The sequence below is a fragment of the Chamaea fasciata genome, unplaced genomic scaffold (genome assembly GCF_029207755.1).
Source record: "Chamaea fasciata isolate MVZ Bird 193981 ecotype frontalis unplaced genomic scaffold, bChaFas1.0.hap1 SCAF_17, whole genome shotgun sequence".
Taxonomy (NCBI): Eukaryota; Metazoa; Chordata; class Aves; order Passeriformes; family Sylviidae; genus Chamaea; species Chamaea fasciata.
In genome coordinates this window covers 327961-350244 of record NW_027094102.1, presented here as the reverse complement: position 1 = coordinate 350244, position 22284 = coordinate 327961, and the positions used below count along the sequence as shown (strand labels likewise).

At 44.7% G+C, this 22284-nt stretch overlaps 1 protein-coding gene across 3 annotated transcripts in view; it reads left to right on the top strand.

Moving 5' to 3' along the window:
• Positions 1-21637, top strand: part of PREX1 (phosphatidylinositol-3,4,5-trisphosphate dependent Rac exchange factor 1) — a 103764-nt gene extending 82127 nt beyond the window's left edge. For 2 of the 3 annotated variants that reach the window (XM_066199288.1, XM_066199287.1), the window contains exons 20-40: positions 109-245; positions 680-851; positions 2011-2198; positions 2956-3117; positions 3676-3886; positions 5055-5316; positions 6055-6261; positions 7787-7875; positions 8218-8300; positions 8905-8995; positions 10511-10639; positions 11340-11381; positions 12871-13088; positions 13732-13831; positions 14463-14606; positions 15219-15333; positions 15760-15826; positions 16571-16758; positions 17386-17488; positions 17997-18064; positions 20198-21637. In XM_066199288.1, the coding sequence (XP_066055385.1) occupies positions 109-245; positions 680-851; positions 2011-2198; positions 2956-3117; positions 3676-3886; positions 5055-5316; positions 6055-6261; positions 7787-7875; positions 8218-8300; positions 8905-8995; positions 10511-10639; positions 11340-11381; positions 12871-13088; positions 13732-13831; positions 14463-14606; positions 15219-15333; positions 15760-15826; positions 16571-16758; positions 17386-17488; positions 17997-18064; positions 20198-20240 (2819 nt within the window). In that variant the 3' untranslated portion in view covers positions 20241-21637. The remainder of the gene's footprint in view (positions 1-108; positions 246-679; positions 852-2010; positions 2199-2955; positions 3118-3675; positions 3887-5054; positions 5317-6054; positions 6262-7786; positions 7876-8217; positions 8301-8904; positions 8996-10510; positions 10640-11339; positions 11382-12870; positions 13089-13731; positions 13832-14462; positions 14607-15218; positions 15334-15759; positions 15827-16570; positions 16759-17385; positions 17489-17996; positions 18065-20197) is intronic. The other variant, XM_066199286.1, reaches the window with a different exon arrangement.
• The last annotated feature ends 647 nt before the right edge of the window (positions 21638-22284 follow it).

The window sequence follows — 22284 nt, the reverse complement described above, 5'->3', positions numbered from 1 at the left end:
TCCATCTCTTCTTACTTTTTCTAACCAGAAAGCTTTTGCAAACTTTCCAGAATTCTCATCTGTGGGCAGATGGCATTTCTGTCTTACTTCTCTCCTGGTTGTTTGCAGGTTCTGAGGCTGCAGCTGTAGGCCTTCATCCAGGCCAGTGTATTTTGAAAGTTAATGGGAATAATGCAACACATGGAAATTACAAGGAAGTTCTGGAGCACTTCACAGCCTACAGGACCAGGCAGCAGGAGGCACTGGTACGAACACACAGCCTCCAAGGAAGTACATTATTCCCGCCCTTCTTCTGCCCTCTCCTTTCCCTCTGCTTTTGTGCTTCCTAACTATTCAGAAAAAAAACATCTGCACGTTTGTTTTGACTCATTTCCCTCTATGCCAGGGCCCTGCTATCACTGAGGCGACCTGATTCCATTTGCCCGTAGCTGCAAAACACCTAAAAATAGTATGAAAGCCATTTCATGCCTACAGTACTGAAAATTATTAACTACTACTAACCACAGAAGTTTACCCAGCTAGTGATCTAAATTTCATGTTCTCTGAAGTTCAGAGAAAGGCTGGGGGAACGTTGATATTTGAGCCTTCTTAGAAGATACAGAACTGATGGCTAGGTTCACCGTTGTAGTCCAAATATTTGTAGAGTGGGCATTTGGCTGAAGCCTTTATCTCTTGAAAGGGGTTGTACCAGTGGGTGTACAGAACACACGAAGATGCTGAAGAGGACAGAGTTCAGCAAGCAGCATCCCCTGCGTGTTTGAATGGCAGTCCCCCAGGCTCCGGCAAAGACAACTCTGCTCTAGAAGGACGTGCAGAATTGGAACCTCTTCAGAGCAGCCAACAGGAATCAGGTAAAGATCCTCATGGGGGAGGAGAACCTGGGGATTTCAGGGGCTTTCAGAAGGAAAACCATACTAGAAATATAAAGTGTAATTATTATTGTATGCCTCTTGTCTTAGGAAAGCTTTGTAATTGAATGAGGTCTGCCAGAGAAAACATTTCTTTGCTGCAGTTTATTCTGCAGGGGGGACAAAGGATTGAGATACACACACAAACCATGCACCTCTGACTCTCTCTGTTCTTTACAAGACAGTCGGTTATGGGAATGAAGAGACTCAGCATTTTTGGAGTCCTTTGTAGGCCCTGCAAACCATGTTTCTGTTACTTTTGATTAAAGATTAGCATGTTAAATTACTTTGATCTGGAGCAAGTTTTCAAGGCATGTAACCACTGTGTCAGGAGAAGGTGTGGGTGTATTTCCTCTAACTTTTGAAAGCACAGCTCAAAAACCAGTTCTTCTTTCATATTGAGGGCATATTAGGAAAAGCAGATGTTAAGGGAGACTACTAAAGCAAAACTGAATCCGAAGGACTGAGCCCGGAGTCCGAACGCCATTGGCAGCTCCTCCAGGAGCAGGTGCTCGTGTGTGCAGATCCCCTGTACGGTCTGGTGGTGCTGTCACCTCGCGGGCACACGGCGCAGCTCCACCCTGGAGCAGCTGAGCACAGCCCTGCTAGATGTGTGTGAGCAACTCCCTGGCAAAGCTCAGTCTGAGTGGAGCTTGAATCTGGTCTCTAGAATTGCTCTGTGTAAAATTGTTATCTCCTCACCACGTCCCTGCCCTCCCGTGTCAGTCTGCCAGAGGGTTAGTGCAGACAACAGGACTCAGGTTAGCATCCCTTCCCGGAAGGGAAGCTTCTGCTGGGGTCATTGAACAGAACTGGGAGTAGTGTCCTGAGCATGGATGTGTGCACACTGGCATGGAGGAACATCAGAATGGGAGCTGGAGCATGTGGATTATCTAAAACTCTGTCGCTGTCTCCATTAACGGCCAACAGCAGTTGTCCTCCTAAGAATATTCTCTCAGTCTCCACCAGCACATAGTCTGAGACACTCCTTGAGCCAAAGGTTGTGTCTGCAATCAATACTTCTCAGCAGGTTTCTCTTGCCTGGGCAGGTCTGTGTTCACATGTGCTGCCAAACACCTCTAATGACTAGCTTTGCTTCCAGCCCAGACACCACAGACTGTTACGCCTCCACTGGTCGTTGGTGAAGAAACCCCTCTCATCACCCTGACTGTGGATAACACCCACCTGGAGCACGGGGTGGTGTACGAATATGTTAGCAGTGCAGGAATCAAGTCCTTTGTCCTGGAGAAAATTGTGGAACCAAAGGGTTGCTTCAATCTCACTGCAAAGGTACCGAAAACCACGCATGGCCGGCTTTGCTCCCAAACAGAATGGGAAGCCAACGATGCAGCTTATTGTTGGCTGCCGTGGGCTCGGCTCTTCGGTTGAGGCTGACATTGGTCTTCTCAGGCCTGCGTAGAGATTTGTCCATTAGAATGCACTGAGCTGCAATAGCTTGTTGGGTGTGAGTGAATCAGCAGGTGCTTCCAGGCCTTCAGCTGTTGAGGCAGATGGAGGGGAGCCCTCAGCTGTGGAATTCTTGCTTTTATCTGCCTGGTAGCTTATGCTCTGCTGATCCTTAAGATTAATCTTTTCAGGCAGGAATTTGCTTTACCTTGCAAAAAAATCAAGCAGCTTGTTCCCCCCGGAGAGGCTGGACGGGTTGCTACAGGGGTTGAGTAGAACCACTGCTACTGGAAAGCAGCAGAGAGTGCTGAGTGGCTTGGTCATCTCTGACAAAAATGAACTGTTGCTGAACTTCTGTCACATCCCACTAATGTTACTGTGATGTCCCATGAAAAGATGCTAGAGCAGGTAACTTGGACAGTGGATATTTTGATCCACTTCCGTGATTCTAAACATTTTTAAGGAATGTTATGATTCTGAGGATTAGAAACATGAGTGGTTCTCAGGCAGTAATAAAGGCAGCTTGTTCTGGAGGCATCTTTATTCACCCATGGGGCTTTGCCACTCGCTGAGTGGAAGAAAACTGTATTTTCCCTCCCTGTCAAGACTGTTATCATTGACATCCCGTCCTTTTGTTCAGATTTTAGAGGCCTTTGCTGCAGAGGACATCAATTTCGTAAGGAACTGTGAAAGACTCATCTCCCTAAGCAGCGCCGTGGCCACCATGCCCCAGTATGAATTCCGGCAGATCTGTGACACTAAGCTGGAAAGCATCAGCAGGAGGCTCACGAGCTACCAGGAGGTACAACACTGCTCCTTACTGCTGAAGGCTTCAGACAGTACTTCATTGTCTTGACTGGGTCTTAGGATTCTTCATTAATGAATCCAAATGGTTTCGGAGGTGGATGTCCTTGAGGGATGTGAACACCTCTGCAAGTTACTGATATTGCAAGCTTTGAGTGAAAAGGGTTTACCTTTTCTGTAAGTCGCTCCTTTCTGCTTGTCAGAGTTGTGGGTTAAAACATATTACTGCAGATTCATCTCCACTGTATTAATGAATAAATATGAGGGCAGATTGCTGCATGTCTTATTTAACATGAGTGTAATGGCAGTGTACCATGGTGTAAACAAAGTGTGTGTGCCCTTTTTGTGCAGTTACCTGAGCTGAAGAGAGTGGTAGGAGGTACAGCTAATTGCTTTCTTTTATTGTTTTATGAGTGGCTTTTTTATGTGTTATTCCAGCTGCAGCAGAAATCTGAATTCCTGGATTTCTGGAATAGGAGGCAGGAAAAGAATTGTCTGCATTGCATCAAATTTTTTTTGGAAGTGCAGTAGCACACAACTACTTTATTTCTCCCAGTTTGCAGATGAATTGAAGACAAAGGTGAGCCCAGCCTTCAAACAAGCCGTTATGGAGCCACATTCCCTCGGCAGCATGGATTTCTGCCCCACCAACTGCCATATTAACCTCATGGAGGTGTCCTACCCCAAAAGCACTACCTCAGCAGGGAGATCGTTCAGTATTCGCATTGGACGGAAACCTTCCATTATTGGTCTCGATCCAGAGCAAGGTGAGAATTTACTTTCAAGTCATGTTGATTTCATCTGTATAAAAAGTTGTGTTTTTCCACTGCTCAGCAAAGTCAAATATAAGTTCCAAGGAAACATGGTCTTACCCTTTCTTTCTCCTTAGGATTTTGTAGTTAAATGGCAGCCTTCTTCTGGTGTGAAAAAGTAATGGCTTTAAGCAGAGAGGGCCTTCAGGTGCCATGTTTTGCTGTCTAAACTGTTTGGCCATCATCTCGTGGTAGTTATGTGGCTGGGGTGCTGTTGCCCTTAGTAGAGGTGACGTGCTGACTAAAAATGATCAGGGACGGATGGCAATGCTAGTGCTTCGTTCAGGGGGAAAACTGAAGTCAGTCCCATTGCAGTGCTGCTTTCGACTCTCATTACTAAATAACTTCCACACTCTGGAGCTGAAAGTCTCTGCTCTGTCAGGGGATCTATTCTTCCGATAAATTGCTGCTATGCAGCATTTCTCCTACAGTCTGGTTGTTTGAGTTCCAACATTTCTTTATCATGATCTCACTTAAGATGATTCTGACTCATTGTCTTGTGGAGGTCAGAGTGCAGGAATGTTTGGAAGAGGGAAGTGTAGACTAACCAACCTTCCAAACAACGGCTCCGACTGTTCAAACTGGGGTCTCGAAAGGAGCCCTGCTTGCTTGGGCAGAAGTATTTTTAATGTGAGCTAAGGTAATTAGCAAAGTACTGCACCCAAACTGTCAGCAATTCTGAATGAAAAACAATTAATTTATCTACTCTAAGGACAGAATCCTGTATATGTATGTGTGTGTGTAAGTGTAAATATCTCTAGAGCTGGAATAAGAGCATAGACTGACTCCTGAGAACCCAAATTCATTAACTTTTCAGCAAATGCTTTTAGAGAGCTTCAATGTTGCCTGTATTTGTATACATGTGGACATAGGCCTTTACTTCCACAATTTAGCCACTTTCTGAACTGCAGTAAATTCAAAATGTCCAGTTGGCATGCCAGAAAAAAAGCCTTACTTCTTTGGGTTTCTTTCAGAATGATTTTGTCATAGAATGTAATTAAATAAAACAGTTCAGTGCAATTTTAGTTTTTCCAGTTAAAACTCCACTTCTCCTAAACAATCATCACTGGGATGGAGTGGGGAAAGCCAGGAGAGCCATACTAACTGATCCTTTAATGTTTAGTAGGTACCTTAAATCCCGTCTCATATACTCAGCATTGCATCACCACTATGGCTGCACCGTCCTGGAGATGTCCAGCCCCACAAGATGGAGATCCTGATGGCAGCTTTGGCCAGCAGAATGGAGGAGCAATTTGGGAAGAAAGGGGACTCAGTTTTCTGCTGAAACAGGAAGACTGGGAGATGCAGGACTCCTACTTGCACCTTTTTAACAAACTTGACATTGCAGTGAAGGAAATGAAGCAGTATGTCGTTCAGATAAATAAGTGAGTACAAAATCCTGTGTGCGCTGGAGAAAGAAATTCTAATAACCTTGAGGCAGTAACCTTCAAAAGCACGTTGTGCTGTCAGCCCCAGCTGTCGGCCTCTCCTCGCCTCTTCACACCTGCCCTGGAGGTGTCAGATCCACTCCCGGCCACATCCGCCAGTGACTGCATTATTGTCCTTCCCTTCTGAAAGTCTCCCTGACTTTGACAGACACGGTTTTGCTTACTGTATAGTCCAAGATAAGAATCTGTTTGTTGTCAAGAGCCCTTGAGAGTTTGTCTGCCATAAGGCAGCAGGTGAAGCCAGGGGGGATCTGCCCCTCTGCCCTGCTCAGGTGAGACCCCACCTGCAGAGCTGCATCCAGCTCTGGGGTGCCCAGCCCAGGCGGGATGTGGGAGAGAGTCCAGAGGAGGCCACGGAGATGATCAGAGGGACGAACAGCTCTGCTGTGAGAAAAGGCTGAGAATTGGGGTTGTGAAGCTGGAGAAGAGGCTTTGGGGTGACCTACTTGTGGCCATCCTGGACCTGATGGGAGCCTGCAGGAAAGACGTAGAGAGGGCCTGGAGTGACAGGACGAGGGGCAGTGGCCTCAAACTGAGAGCATGTTCAGATCAGGTGTTAGGTCGTGGTCTATGTAAAGTGCTCACACAGTTAGGTCTGGTTTCACATAGGTGCATTTAGCCTTGGTCATGACAGTTCATTTGTGGGACTGAGAGCTCTGCGTTGTGCCCCTGCAGACTTCTGTCCACCATAACAGAACCTACAGAAGCTGGTGCCTGCGAGCCACCATCTACTGAAGAGACATCCTCACCTTCCCTGGGAACAGAGGAGAGTGATCCTGACAAAGCTGAGCATGGTGGAATCAAGAAGGTCTGTTTCAAAGTTTGTGAGGAGGACCAGGAAGACTCTGGACATGACACCATGAGTTTCAGAGACTCCTACAGGTCAGTCGGAAGATTGTGCTTTTGCCTTACTAATACAGTGTTTCAAAGTTCTGATTCCAGTGTGGATTTAACAAACAAGCTGTTTCCCAGTCAATTATCTAGTATTCGTTTAGCAGAGTACTCACTTCACTTAAGTATGCATTATCTTTATTACCCTGAAGACACACACAGAAAAAATACTTCCCCCAAAATAATGCCAAAATACTAAAGCTTCTAGAAAACTGAATAAAATTAAATAAATAGGTCTGGTGCGACTTTCTGTATGCTGTAGCCAGAAACTACAGAAGTCCAGACTGCAGAACTCTCAGACTACTTGGTCTTGTTATAGCCAGTATTAACATTCGGTTCTGCAGCCAGTTTTCCTGAGAAACACAAATGGACGTTGAAGTTTTTCTTTTTAATGGGCCTTTGAAACCACAAACCGAAATGTTTATTCAGGCGTCTCAAAATCTTTTTGGGACATGACTGACTGCTGGTTCTCCAGGAATATTTGCTACCAAAGGAAATCTCACTGCCAATTCCCTCTATTTTGGGGGGAAACATTTGGAAACTCAGCTTCAGAATAAGTGGGATAACAAGTTGTGGCCATGTCTGATCACTGCAATTTAACACCCTTAAAAGCCATTTTTACATTTCTTGTACGACCATATTGCTGGGAGGATTCCAGGGACCCGAGTGAATGATCTGTGTCTGTAACGCCCCCGCTGCAGTCCTGATGCTTTACTTGCTGTTGTTGGGCACTCGTTCCAGTAGCAGTAGGTGCCACCCATGCAGGACTGGAGAAAAAATCCAGATTTCTTTGATGCTAGATTTAAGAAAGGACAGCAAAGAACCCATTTAGGGTTCTTTCAGTTGCTCTGATACTTTCATATCAGTGAAAAAGAGGCAGAGACATCAGAGGCAGAGACAGTGGAGAATTGTGTAAGCTTTGTTTTGTGCTTGTACCATGAAAGGCACTGTCATTGTCACTTCGTTGGAAGCGGACACCCTGAGATCCACAGTCTGCTTGATTTCTTTTAGTAAGAAGAGTTGAGGTGAACTTTAAAGAGCGGAGATTCACTCTCGAATTTTCCAGGTGTGCATGAGCCAAGATTCGTGTGGAGCTGACTGCTGTGACTTCTCTGCTTCATTGTAGGATCTGCTGTGCCTGACTCTCCAGTGGCTTAGATTCCTTACATTTTCTCTCCCACCTCCAGTATCTGTGCTACTGCAGCCTCCCTGTGTGCTGGTTTTGGAGCTGTAATACGCTGAGAACCGGTAGCAAACGTGTAGCAGACGCGTGTTTTCGTGACTGACTGAAGCGGGGCGATGTGTTAGGCGTTCAGAGTTACCTGCAAGTAGCAGAGGGCGGCCTGTGCGGGAGCCCCTGCCCGCCGGCTGTCGTGCGTGTCATGCGTTAGCGCCGCTTCCTTCTCCCGCGGCCAGGCTCGCGGAGCGGGCGCTGCCGCAGGCAGAGGAGCCGCGTGGGCGCTCTGCGCTGCCTGCGGCAGCCGCCGCTCACCGCCCTCTGTGCTCTCCCTTGCAGCGAGTGTAACAGTAACCGGGACTCGGTGCTGTCCTACACCAGCGTGCGCAGCAACAGCTCCTACCTGGGCAGTGATGAGATGGGATCAGGTGAGTGTGTCACACCTGCTCGTGCCCGGCCCTCCGCACCACGGGCACCTCTGTGCTGGCTACAGACACCTGCATCGGGAACTCGCACTGCTGGTCTCTTCAAAACTAATCCCAAGAACATAATCTTTTTCTAACAAACCACAGTAAATTTGGAACATGGGAGAGGTATTAGGCAGGGATAAGTTTCTTTAGTTACTGGATATTTGCATTATATGAAAATAGTTAGTATTTTGATCTAAGAATTGGAGATAAAGCAGCAGTCGTTATTTACTTCACACCAGTGTGAAGGTGTATCACAGATCATGTTTGTAAACAAAAAGCTTTTCGTTTCTCCTGTACTAGGAGATGAGCTTCCCAGTGATATGAGGATACCTTTAGACAAGCAAGACAAACTTCATGGCTGTTTGGAACACCTTTTTAACCAGGTATGCAAAGTGTTATGCTTACACTGAATTGCTTTCTCTTTATCAATGTCAATCAAGAAACTGGAAGTACTAAATTGTGGTAGGAAATAATATTTTGAGGAAGGCAAACTATCAAGAATTTGGGGTACACTGTAAGCAAGTATATTATAGGACAGTTTGATGAATCACTTTTGTCTGCATTATTAAAGTTGCCTTGTAATCACAAGGCTGACTTGCCCTACCTAAGGCGTGAGCCTAAGGGAAAAAAAGCTTTGAGGACAAAAAAGGAGAAATTTCTAATACTTTGTTTGATGTAAATGAATTACATTTGCCGATTCCAGGAGGTTCTCACAAGTTTAGCGTGCAGATGTGTTTATGATGTGTAACCCTGCAGAGTTGTTTGCTATTCTCTCACCTCATCAGCACACAGATCATGGTTGTGCAAAATGCTGTTATTAAATGTGAGAGGCTCCTGAGGCCAGTTTATGGCTACAAAGTCTGACTGCTGAGTGCCAGTCATTTCAACATACAAATAGTGTGAAGGCTTCAGCAGTTTCCCACAAGTTCTGTTCAGCTTTTCTTCTGCAAGTCTAATTGACACTGATCGATAACGTTCCAATTGTAGGTTGATGCAATCAATGCACTTCTCAAAGGACCAGGAATAAATAAGGCCTTTGAGGAAACCAAGCACTTTCCCATGGACCACAGTTTGCAAGGTAAAGAAATAGATTGATTGTATTTAATAATGTGATTTCCAAGATGTAAGAGCTTCACGTGAAAGCAAATGTGCTCCGGCCACACAGAGTTCCTGAACTCTGCAGTCTACCCAGTCATGCATTAGTACCATGTCTGACCATCATTTTCATGAGAATTCCTCCTGAAACACACGGAAGCCTCTTTTGTTACATGCAGCTCTTTCACAAGTTTCCAAATCCCCACTTGGATGTGAACATATTTGAAAAGGCACAAAGTAGGGATAGTCACATTCAAGGCCAAGGAGTGACTGACCACTGGAGATCCAAGGCACCAGAGGTTCTGCCTCAGTTTGCTTAAAGACTTACTCTGCTTTTCTTCAGATGGGTGACTGCCAGAGTAAACTCATCCTCGCAGGACACTTATTTGGAAAACTGATTCCCACAGAGAGCAAACAGATGATACCATATTTTCTTTTTCCTCAGGGAGCGTGATGACTCTTTGGTCTTAATAGTTTTGGGGCTCAGGATGTGGTTTCTTTTCTGCCTGAAATACACAGAATTTTATTGTCTAAAAATTTGCTGCATTTCCTTTCCCACTTGAGAGCTGAAATATTCCCTACTACTCCTGCTGTACCTCAGGTGCTGTAGGAGGTGAGAGCTCCAACCTCTCACAGGCTCTGGTTTTTAGTTATGGTGGCAAACTCCAGAACTAGAGATCTTTTCCTGCTTTTTCCTTCTTGACTCCAGGAAAAACTCCTGTGAAGCTCTGTTATGTGTGCTCATCTCTGTGGACACACTCACATTTGTATAGAATGTTAGCTTTTCCATGCTCTGTTGGAATGAAGCGAAGAAATAACAGATGTTTCTTTTATTTTGCTTAAACAGAATGTCATTTATTAAAAGTAGATTAGTTACCCCGAGAGAGTCTTTTAGTTAACTGATCACACTGAGGAGCAGACAAGCCCTGCTTACACTCAGCTGGAATCCTGGACCACAGTGTCTGTTTAATAGCTACCACAGACACCTTTTTGTGATGGATGGACATCGCAATGCTCTCCTGGTCCTGTCCAGTTATTTGCATAATTTTCTTTGTTTCTCTGTCTGCTCATGCACTTCATCACCCACAGTGGGGTGTTTGACTTAACCACATAGCTAAGTCACGGAGAATAAATTGTCTGCTCTAGAATTAAATAGTTAGCTTTCATCAGGTGAAAGCAAGCAGGATATTTCAGAACTTCCATCACTACGGGATGTGACAGTCGCAGCCACAAAGTTGATCTTATTCCCTGGATGTGGCCGGTAGAGCTGCCTGCAGGTCATCAAAGGCAGAGGAAGCAGGGGCTCGTAGTCTAGTGAATGGGGCTATGGGAATAGTGTTTTGACCTCTCTATTGTTTCTAGTTAGGGACCTTTTGAATTCCCAGTTACTGCTATTGGTACTGTGTCTCTGCTTTCATCTGCATTCACATTATAACTCCTAAGCCACTCTTGGTTATGTGCCATTTCCTAAACGGCTAACACCCTCCACGTTTTCTAGAATTTAAACAGAAGGAAGAAACCACAGTAAGGTGCCGGAATAATATTCAGGCCAGCATTCAGGAGGATCCGTGGAACCTTCCACTGCGCATCAAGAACCTTGTTGACATCATACAGAAACATGTGGAAGGTCTGTAAATAAGGAAATGTTACTAGCTTCAGGGGGAAGACATCTTCATCCAATCTAGCAGCTGACTTCATGATTTTAACTCATCTGGCAATAAGGCTGTTCCAGGCTCTAGAGAGGACCAGGCAGAGCGTGTTCTTGTTTGTAGACTCCTGTTGCTTTATGGTAAAATTGCACCTGTGCAGCAACTTCAAAGAACGTTTCCCCCCTTGCTTTATTTCATCATCCCATTCAGATTGATGTCAGACTGATCTATCTCCCTGTGCTATTTAAACTCTTTTAGATAATAGAAGAGAGAGATACTTGGTGTATTCCAGACTGTGAAGTGAATGCAAATCAGATACTGCAACATCCTAAACCACTGCAGTCTGGTTGAACTGGAACGGGAGATGAAACTGATGTTTACAAATCAGTGTGAAGCACTGGATAGAAATCACTTCCTTAGGGATTCGTCTGCAAATGCAATTTGTTTTCCAGTAATTCATGGTAGTTAACAGAGCATGCAGCCAGTAAAATTCTTTGCTTTACACTTAAGGTTTTTTTCAGTCTTGAACATGTCTGTGCAAGTGAAGGCTACCATAGTAAACAGACGTGGCCATGCAGGTGCCAGGGGTTGGGGGGAAATGAGGAATCTGTTAACCAGCTGCAGTCACATCTACCTTGGTATTTGGCTGACTACAGTGTTTCTTTTCTTCACTCTTAGATGGGAAGAATCAACTGCTTTTGGCCTTGTTAAAATGCACAGGTAAGGGGTTTTCATTTTTTACAAAACAACACACGGCGTTTTCTGTCTTCATTTTTTCCTTTGTACAACCCACCTTCCCAGATGGAAGAGAACCCTCCTTCCCTTTGCTCCTCCTTGCTGTGGTGAGAACACGCAGCAAAAATGAGATCTATTGCACAACTTTTTTGAGCCACGGACTCTGTCATCGTTCCAAACAGAGCAGGCATACTGAAATTACAGCCAAGAACAAAGAGCTGAACTGAGCAAGGAGAACCCAAATACACTGGGGACATCAGGAACCTGTTAGCACACACCAAACACTGTGCTTGCAGAGCAAGGGACAGGCCTTTACAAGGAGCCTGGGCGCAGTCCTTTTTAACTGTGGCACTTAGTCGGTGTCCTTTTGTTTGAAAACTGTACAGTACATAACTGGAAACTGGTGTTTCACTGTGCCACACTTGATTCTCAAGTCTTCATAGAATGGAGATCAGAGATTTGTATGGCTGTAGCTTATCTCTCAGCTCCTGCCAGGCCTGGTCTGTGACTGTCCAAACCAAGCTGTGTGCCAGGCTGCCGACCATAAAGGCTGGGTTTTGGTAGCAGATAAAATGTTTCCCAGAGTGTCTCTCTGTGTGGGCCCCATCTCCTGCAGCATTTCCATGAACTTCCACTGGAAAGAAGGATGGTTTCCCTTAAGCTGAGAATATGGCCCAGGGCCTGGAGTGTGTTAGTCAGTCTATTGTGTTCAGTGCTTATAAAAATAATCCAGACCCTTCAAAGCCTCTGGCTGATGTCTTCAGCTTCTTTCCCTGGGGAACGGTGCCTTGCCAAAGAGAGGCTGCTGCAGCACTGCAGAGCCTGCTGCGGTGCTGGGGGCGCCTGGGAAGTCACTCTGTACTTAGTCATGTGTCTCTCTGGCCTGCAGTCCCCTGAAGCATGACAAGATCGATTTGACCAGCACGTGGCTGCCTGGCGGGCATACTGGAAGCAAAAGTAATGCAGGGGAAAATCTCCCAAGAAACAAACCAATTGGTACCATATGGATGGGCCCAGTTAATGCGTTAGGCATATGGGAAGCCCACAAAATACAGATGGATGGGGCAAGATTAATCTCCAATAGCCCAGGGGAGAAGTAATGGCAGAGACTTTCTTCCAATACTTCTCCTGCATCTGTCAACATAAAGAGAAGGGAACCAGTCCAGATATGGCTGTAACTTAGGAGTTAGCTACTTTCCAGTGGTTAGTTTCTTTCCAGTCAGAAGGAGCATGCAGATGGCAGAGGGAGTAAGGAGCAGTCAGTCGGACTAGAAAATTTCACAACATGCCCGCGTGCCAGGGCACACAGCAAGGTGAGGGGATCTGGGAATCGGTGCAAAGCTGCAGCAGGAGCCAAATGCCACGTGCACACACACACACACACACACACACACACACACACTACCTGCTGGCAGTGAGAAGGAAGAAGAGTGTATTCATGACCTCTTTATGCTCCTCTCTCCTTCTCTGACAGATACTGAGCTACAGCTGAGACGTGATTCCATCTTCTGTCAGTCTCTTGTGGCTGCTATTTGCACCTTTTCAGAGCAGTTACTGGCTGCTCTCAACTATCGGTACAACAACAACGGGGAATACGAAGAGAGCAGCAGAGATGCCAGCAGAAAATGGCTGGAACAGATAGCAGCCACTGGAGTTTTACTGAACTACCAGTCTCTTCTCTCCCCCGCCGTGGTAAGATGAGGAACTGTGGTATCCTTGGGTCTGCTTACATTTGCCTGTGATTCTGTGCCACTCAGCACAGCCAGAGCTGTTGAACCTCCTTCCTGCATTCCAGCAGCGTACTCACACTCTCACTACTGCAAACTCTGGAGATTTCCCCAGCTGACAACCAAGTGCCATGTTCCTTATCCGGTCATATTCACCTCTTCACAAATGCTGGACCCACTGTCACCCAAGAACACTATAGAAAACAGTCAGCCTTCTCTTTTGGAGCAATGCTGCTGCTTTTAGAGAGGTTTTAGTGCCCAGCTGTTGGTGGCATGAGTATCCCCTGCCATCCCCTGGTGAGGACATGCATCTCTCAAATGGGTGAGGAAGTTCTGAGTATTTCAGACAGAGATCGAGTGCAGTCTCTCTCTCAGGTTTGTGGTGCTGGGGCACCATGTCTAAGGAGAGGAGCTGAGCTTGCATAGTTGGTTCAAGTTGTATCACACAGTTAAAAAGCTGTTAGTGATTTCCTGGTTGGGATGGAGCTAATGGGAAGCTCTGCACTCTGCTTTAGGTTTCCTGAACCAAGTCATGCCCATAACGACCTTCCTGTCACTCATCTTCCGGCAGACAATAACCTATTTGTATCTGTGGCCTTGCTCTACAGAAGGAGGAGCGCACCATGCTGGAAGACATCCAGGTCACTCTGGCTGAAATAGACAAAGTTGCCTTTTTTTTCAAGCAGCTGGACGAAGGTCTTGTAGCAAGTGAGTGTTCTCTGTTCCTTTGAGGCACATTTTTTTTGGTATGTTCTGTGGATTAATATCCTCTGTGATTGTCAATGTAAGAGACCACGTCACACCTGGAAAGCACTGGGCAGCTGGCCTGAAGCATTGCTGTGTTCCCTCAGCTTCCCCTGCAAGCACGCAGCCCCTCAGGCAGGACTGGCAGCACGGAACGGCGGGGCACGCGTGTGCTGCGCAGCTGTGGCCTGTGCCAGTGTGATAATCTGTGTCATTCCGTGCTGGGGGAGGAGACGGGACAGAGAATTGGCACCACGCTCCCTCTGCTCAATTCCCAGCTCTGCCCTGTCCAGTGTCTCGCCCTGCCAGGTCTGTCTCTTCACGTCTACTGGCTATGAAATGCCAGGAAGCAACATGGGACTGGAATTGTTAACCATATTTACTGTATTTGGATCAAACATACTAGGTCACACTAACTATGATATCTTAAATAGAAGATTTCACAGCCTGCATTTTCTCCATAAAGACTCTCCCTTATTCACCCTATGATGGAGAATGTGGTATGTCATTAGGTAATCTAACAAGCTCAGATAGCAGTGGTTTCACAATTCCCCTGTGTGGTAAAGCAGCAAGTGTTTTATCTTTATTTCTCCAGATACTCATGTCTTCTACCACATCGAAGGAAGTCGTCAGGCCTTGAAGGTTATCTTTTATCTTGACAGCTACTACTTCTCCAAACTGCCTGCTCGGTTTCAGAACGGGGGAACCTTGAAACTGCACACGGTGCTCTTTACAAAAGGTGTCTGTGAAAAGCTTTCTTGAGAAAAACAAGCTGACTACTGATTCTGAAAGATTTAAAATAAAGAATGACCATGGAGCAGCTGAGACCTACAGACTCACTTAGGAAGCAGATATGTCTATTTTAGGAAGCCCTGGGGAGTGCTAGACTTTAGAATTAGACACAGTCATGAGAACAAGATGTGCTGCTTTGGGGCTTTTTTATGCCGCAGCCATAGAGACATTATACTGGACTACATGGACAGTTGGATCTAGGGTAGGATCAGGAGATGTGCCCAGGCCACAGAGAAGTGTTTCAAAAAACCAACACTGTGACAGAACCACCTGGGCTAGAAATCAGCTTGATGTATTCACACCAGAATACAACACAGCACATTGCTTTCATTAATGGGGAGTAATTGCTGTCAGACAGAACTGCTTTCTGTGAAGCTCACCTCTGTGAGACTCCCACTGTACTGCCATACCGGGAAAAGATTAAAGTTACAGAGTAATAGAATCAGCCATTACCTGATCCAACAGTCATCTGCTGAGCAATGAGATGGTATAGAAATAAATAAATGAATTCTAAAAGACCACTAATAACACAGCTTTAGTAAAGTGTTTTCTTCTTCAGCTCTGGAGAGTACAGCGTGGCAACCACAACCAGCTGGTTCATCTCTAGAAGAACTCCCACAGCAAATTAATGGCATTTCACTCGAAAAAGTGCAGCAATACTACCGTAAACTCAGGTATTTTGTACTTCTGCCTTGCCTTAAAAAACATTGAAAATTTCACAGCACTCCTTGCTAAAATTTAATGAAAAAGTTGTTTAGTTCCTGATGTGGTTTTGGCACAAAAATTTTTGGAGATGCTCATTGTGTGGGAAACTTGGTAATTTTCTTCCATGAGTTTAACCCATTCAGGAGCAGTGCCGGTTTGACCTCAGAATTTTGTGCAGAGCTAGAATTGTATTTTTCTTAATGAGGATTTGGACTACGTAAGGTAGCACGGACTGTGTAAATTACTGCAATCACAGTGGTTCTATAAGGAAGCAGATCTTCAAATGCAAGCCTTTTAGCACAGCTTTCTCAGCTGTTTTATACAAGACTGTACACATGTATGTGCTTGAAGTGGGACAAACCCAACTAATGTAGTACCTGCTGGCCTTTTTGCAGGACATTTTACCTAGAGAGATCAAATTTGCCCACTGATTCCAATACTACTGCGGTGAAGATTGACCAGGTATTGTTTCTGCATTTATTTCTGCAATAAATTCTCTCATAAAAGTATTATTTCAATGTCTCTAAAATTCCACTTGTGAGATAACTGTATGGCAGATCTATACAAACCTAAAGAGCATTTTAAAATATTCCCAAACTTAAAGGGGGGATCTGAATTTCTCTGAAGCTTGGCTACAGTTCTTTTGTTGAGAGGACAATGTGCAGAACCTGGGTGGACATAAACCCCCTTCACTGCAGCACTAAGGAGACTCTGTGTGACCCTGCCTGCCCTTGCCAAACACCATGTCTGACGCCAGACAGAATGGGCTCATCTTCCTCTCCCACAGATGCATGAAAACGAACAAGTGTTCAATTTGCAAGTTACACTTTGTTCACTTTGTACTCTTCGTTGCAGAGGAAACAAGAAAATAATGCTGCCCAGCATCTCAGTTATAGGCAGTCTGTCAAACCGGGCAGGTGACATGTGGATATGTGCATGTAAAGCACTAAAATGCTACTGCAGGGAACATCCTTGCAATTGGAATACACATTGTAAAAACTTATTTGTGATAGCAAACTGTCCCAAGCCTAAGTAATTTTATTTTTCCACTTCCAAAGTTCATATATATTGCAAGCAGTTGTCACTGTGTGGCAGTCACTGTGGTGTAGGGTACTGTGCGTGGCCAGTAGGATAAAGACTTGTAGATGCCTTCATGGCTTGGAGGTGTTAGTACGGTACTGATAATTTTCGCATTGCTTTGTTTAGCTTATTCGTCCTATCAATGCAATGGATGAGCTCTGCAGGCTGCTGAAGTCCTTCGTTAGTCCAAAGGCAGCGCAGTCGGGGTGTCCCAGCAGTGCCCCATCAGGAGCTGGCCTGCTGCCCATATCCTCGGAGCTCTGCTACCGCCTGGGCGCCTGCCAGATCACCATGTGCGCCACCGGCATGCAGAGGTGGGTGCGGCTAAACCTGGCTGTGCTGCTCTCCTTCCTGGACATGTCAGCCTGCTCAAAGCTAAATAAGGCCAATTTTAAGGGAATCCAGTAAGGACCTAAATCTGCTGATGCCTTCGCTTTGGAGTAGCTTGTAACTTTTAATGCTTTTGTTAATAAGTAATATTGACACAAAAGATTCTGTGTTTCAGTTCTTCATCCAATGCAACTGACCAAGTGATCTCGTTGCATAGAACTTCCAGTCAGCATCGTCTTCAGTCCGAAGACACACTGGAAATGTAGGAAGTTGCTCAAAAATACCTTTAGAGTCTTGGTATGTGCATTGATTTTGAAACACACCACTGTTCTGCCAGTGTCTCAAAAGAAAAGATAAATTTGTGAATCCCTTTAAAATGAATCAATGCAGAAGAGCAGTGACACACAGCCCTGTAGTAATGATGCTGGAGACTCAAACAATTGCAGTATCCAGGTGCTACAAGACCGGGGTCATTTAATAGTTTTGTATGTAAGAAAATCTAAAGAAGTAAATAAAAACCAGCAGCTAACAGGACCAAGACGCAAGCGGTAGGTGTCCTGCGCGTGGCTGTTTACACTTTCTAAGCTGTGGTCTGTGGTTCCCTGGTTCAGGAGTACGCTGAGCGTGTCCCTGGAGCAAGCCGCCATCCTGGCCCGCAGCCACGGGCTCCTGCCCAAGTGCATCATGCAAGCCACAGACATCATGCGGAAACAGGTGAGTGAGTGCAGTGCCTGCTGCCCGCCCTGGCCCCGCTGACATCCCGGGGCAGACACGGCGTTCTTCTGGTGCTTTGTGCACTGCAACCCTGCTAATGGCTCAACGGCCACGCCTGGCTGTGACAGAACAGCCTCGCTTGTGCGCGTACAGCCCCTGCAGCAATTCTGACCTGTGCTTCAGTGTGTGCTGTGTGTGCCTTGACCGTTAGAAAAGAGAATGTGCCGCATATTTAAGACCATTTCTGTACAGAAAAAACGCAAGTCTCAATCACAGTGTCAAAATAGCAGAAATTACCTAGCGCTAGACAGCAGTGCTTGTAAAGTGCTTGGGGCCGAATTTATCTTTTAAGTAAACACAGATGATAATTGTGTCCTCCCAATGGATCCAAATCTTTCAGAAGTAGTTAATGGATTCTCAAACAGGAACCATACTCCCGTTATATTTTTTCCTAAGGATCATGTGTTTTGTCAGTACTGTCGGTACCATAAATTCTCTGTTTCCACAGGGCCCAAGGGTTGAAATCTCTGCCAAGAATCTGAAAGTGATGGACCAAATGCCACAGCATGCACCTCGGTAGGTTATTATGGATTATACATTTTCTCTGAGTGCTGATTTTGTTTCTGTAACAATTGTGGAGTTCCTGCTATGACCAAAGATGATCTTGATAGCAATACTGGAGGAAAAAAAGAAAGAAAATCATTCTTTTTTCTCCCTGTACTAAACTAACTATACACTGTAGATTAATCAGCTTTGCTGCCTATGATATGCAGATCATCAGATTCAAGGGTTTCTACAGTTTCTGAATCAAACATAGCTGATCTTTTTGGACTGTTTCTATGAGTTGGCAAAGCTAGTGATGGACAGTCATCTCTGGAATGTTTAGATAGAAAAAAATCCTGAACAGCAATTTTGACTGCAGCTATGCAAAGATAATACAGTAGTGTGCTTCCAAGAGTCTGATGGTTTAGTTCTGGCAGAGCAGGTTTAAGAGCAAGCTCTTCAGTCAGAGTAACCACACAGCAGTGCAGCCCTAAGGAAGCTCACTTGCCCAGGGTTATACTTGGGTTTGTCTAGAAGGCAGCTTTGAAAAGCACTGTACATTTGTGAACCCTACTGCACCTAACAGGAGACAGAGCTGTTCATCTCCCTCTACTAGAGAACAATACCTTTACATGTAAGTGAAATATCTTGGGTCAGTTTCTTCCAATTTCACCTCTCAGAGAAAAGAGGGTTCTTTAATAAACCGTAACACAGCATTTTCCCACAATGGCAGTAACAATTGGTCAGGGTTTAGATGACAATATACCCAGAATCTGCCTGTACAAATGCCAGAGAAACTTCTGCTTCTGCTGTTGTTAATGGCATTGTTTACATGAAGGCAAAACAGTTCTGGCCCACAAGCATCAGCGCCAGAAAAGGTCCAGCACAGTCTGTGCCATATCTTCAGACAGAACAAGCGTGTTTGCTGGTGCCTGAGGCCTCCGAAGAGCACACTGGTTCAGTGTTAAGAAGATTTCCTTAAACACTGATACCTTATTGACCCATTGAGACTTCTGAGGTGGTCTAAATTAGTCCCTCTTTTAATTTTTCTTTTTTCTCCTATCCACTCCTCAAAATGTTTATAGAAAATTATTTTAAATTCTAGAGGCTGTGGTGATGCTTCCTCTAACAGTCTGGGTTCATTTTCTCAGAGACGTTAAAAAGAGTAGAATTTTGCGTTTAGAACCCAATCCTTCTGTTGGATGGCAATTGCTGTTTCAAAAACAAACAAAACAATGGTGTTGGCTCCGGTACCACGGCCCAGGTGCCATCCACCAGTGTTTTGGTAGTGTAGTCATTTGCTATTATTAATGGCCGTACAGTACTTTGGCTCCACTCTTATGGCCATAACCATGTTACCTTCACAAAGCAGTTTTAAAAACAAATCACAAGATGAGGCATTTTTTTTTCTTTTGAGTATACTCTGAATCACAATGATAAATTCCAGAACTATTTTCTTGGATTATGTCAGGGCAATAAAGCTCAGATATGTGTGTTCCTACTGCGTTCCATCATAATGTGAAATAAAACTGAGCAAAGTTAAAAGGAGATCTGGTGAATTAACTCCCAGGATTATATTTCCTAGCACAAATCTGTAATAGATGTCTTGAAAGTTATGAAAGACTTCCATTTATTCTGATGTAAAAAGAAAAAGCCAAGAAAAAGCTCACAAAGTCATACATCATCAATGACACGTCAACATGTGCTTAGGTTTCACCACTGTTCTCAATCTGATAGTCTTGTGAGTAAAAAAAATTCTTTGCAAAGATGATTACTGGTTTTAAGATTCGTTCAAGCATGTCAACAAACAGATATGTTTTTATGTGTTTGGTATCCCAGCCTGTATGAGGGGGAGGACTTTTTTTGTTTGTGAAAAATGATGAACTGGCTTTAAAACCAAAAGAAACAGAAAAAGAGAGAAGGGTCTGTTGGAGAACCAAACTGAGCCAAAATTAAGAGGAAGTGATGGAGAGTCTCAAATAATATTGTAAACAGTGATTGTAAATACTTTAGTTAACAAATAGCCAGTGCCACTTGTAAACTTGCAGTGACCAAGATTAAAAATGGGACTATTCTCTAAAGCTTGCAGAAGAAGGAAGAAGCTGCGGACGGCAGTAAGTTAGTTATTACCCCTGTGATCTGTTCCTGCCTGCTCTTGCCCTGCAGGCTGTACAGGCTGTGCCAGCCGCCTGCGGAGGGGGACCTGTAGGAGCACCAGGCACCTCGCCCTGCGGACTGACCCCATGGTGCTGCTGTGCCCTGGACGACAGCCACCCCTGGCACCAGCAATCTGCCTTGGAGCTCCTGGAGCCCTGCAGGACCCAGGTACTTCTTTAACTGCTTGAAGAAATGCTCGAAAGGAGCACCAGAGGCAGGAATGGATGCTGCTGCCCTCCGCCAGAGGCCTGGAAAACGACCCTTATTCCTCAAGAGAGCGCAGCTCTCCTGGGGACTTGTTGGTGCACCCACCAGAAAGTTGTGGACTTCAAGAAATTCAGAAATCGCTTGGTTGAAATTCCTGCTGGACACGCCTCGCTCCCCCTGTACTGCCCCTGGCACACATCTAACTGCCAGCAGGTTTTTGTCAACGTCCTCTAGCGGGAGTTTCGTAAAGCCCTTTTTCATGAAATGACCTGCACTTTCGAGCAAAGAATAGCACAAGCTACGGTTTATTCAAATAGGAACATGAAGAATTTCTTCTGGAGTAATTTCCCACTCCGGCCCAGTGAGAGAATCTCTCTATGCTGCAGAGTATACATTCCGTAATACTTCTTATCATGACTTCATTTTACTTACTGTAGCTTTCAGGTTTTTGATTAACTCTTTTTACTAATGCCCTGTGATTCTGTACTCTGGAATATAGTGCTAGTGAAGAGCAGTGTAGGATTTTTAAGAAAACTTTACAAAGAAAAGATACAGTCTTATAATCTGATTATTTGAACAGATGTAGTTTTTAAAACAGGTCAGAAGAACTATACTTATTTATGTGGAGTGGAATAATATGTGTTTTCAATCATGTTATTATATGTACAAGATTAAAATAAAAATTATATTGTTTAAAATGGGACCAATATACTGGCAGTTACACAGCTACTCCCAGTTTACTGAAAAAATCTATTTAAAATCTTCAATATTTAAGTAGCCTTTAATACAGTTATTAAGATGTATTAGGGATGCTTTTAAGTTAAAAGAAAAAAGGAATCGTGTATATAATGTTCTTTATTTTTTCTTGTTTGAAAAATGGTTCTCCGTTCTGTCAGTATTACCCTAAGCACTGTAGTTTTTTCCAGATTACTGGCTGAAACTAATCAAAGCATGTCAGCAGTCTCAGGACAGAAATAATGTTCTTTTTGGAGTGAGTGCCTTAACATGACCAACCCTCCCTAACATGGCAGGTGTACAAGAAACTCCGTATTCCTGTTCCTCCACAGCCTCCTTTAAACCAGCTCCCAGTCAGGAAACCCATGAGTGCTTTGCAGTAATGTATATTTTAGAAAATAAAGGTTTGGGGGTTTTATTTGTGTTGTTTGGTTGTTTTTTTTTATTTTGTTATTTTGTTAACATCCGAAGCAAGTCAATAATTAAAACTGGATGTTTTCATTTGGACATGAAGGCCTCTTTAATTTTTCTAATCTTCTATTGAACACAAAACTGTTTATGGCAAGTTGGGGGATGCAGTTTGTTCTGAATCTTGTTTCCTAATTTTTTAATATTTGTTTCCTTCTCTCACAGATGGAAATAATTTTGGGAGAAGAACTTGGTTTTGATTTTATCTCTTTTCTTTATTTCTTACGTTTGACTGTTTCCTCTGATCTAAAGCAATGTGTTGCAGGGAACTAGGACAGCCCATGTCCTGCCAGCTTTGGGATATAGGTTTGGTACTGGGTGTCCATTCTGGACTGCAACCACACGAGCAGATCTCATTTCAGTGCACTTTTTGTTAATTTTGGAACAGTTAGTCTTTCCATTTGCTATCTGAAGAAAAAACGGATGTTTCTTGAGTGAATGCTCAATTCCAAATGCACGCAGCAGCGTGTGACGCACAGGAGCAGCCCCCAGCCCAAAGGAACCCGCTGGCAGTGCGCCCCCAGAGCGGCCCGGGCCGGTCCCGGCTCAGCCTGCCCTCTGCCAGCAGACACTGGCCGAGAGGGTGGCGCTGGGCATTCGCACTGCGCTCTGCTGCACACTGAAATGGATGTGCTCTTCCCACGGAAAACCTGAGAGACGTTTTCTTATTAAAAGTTGGTTGACAT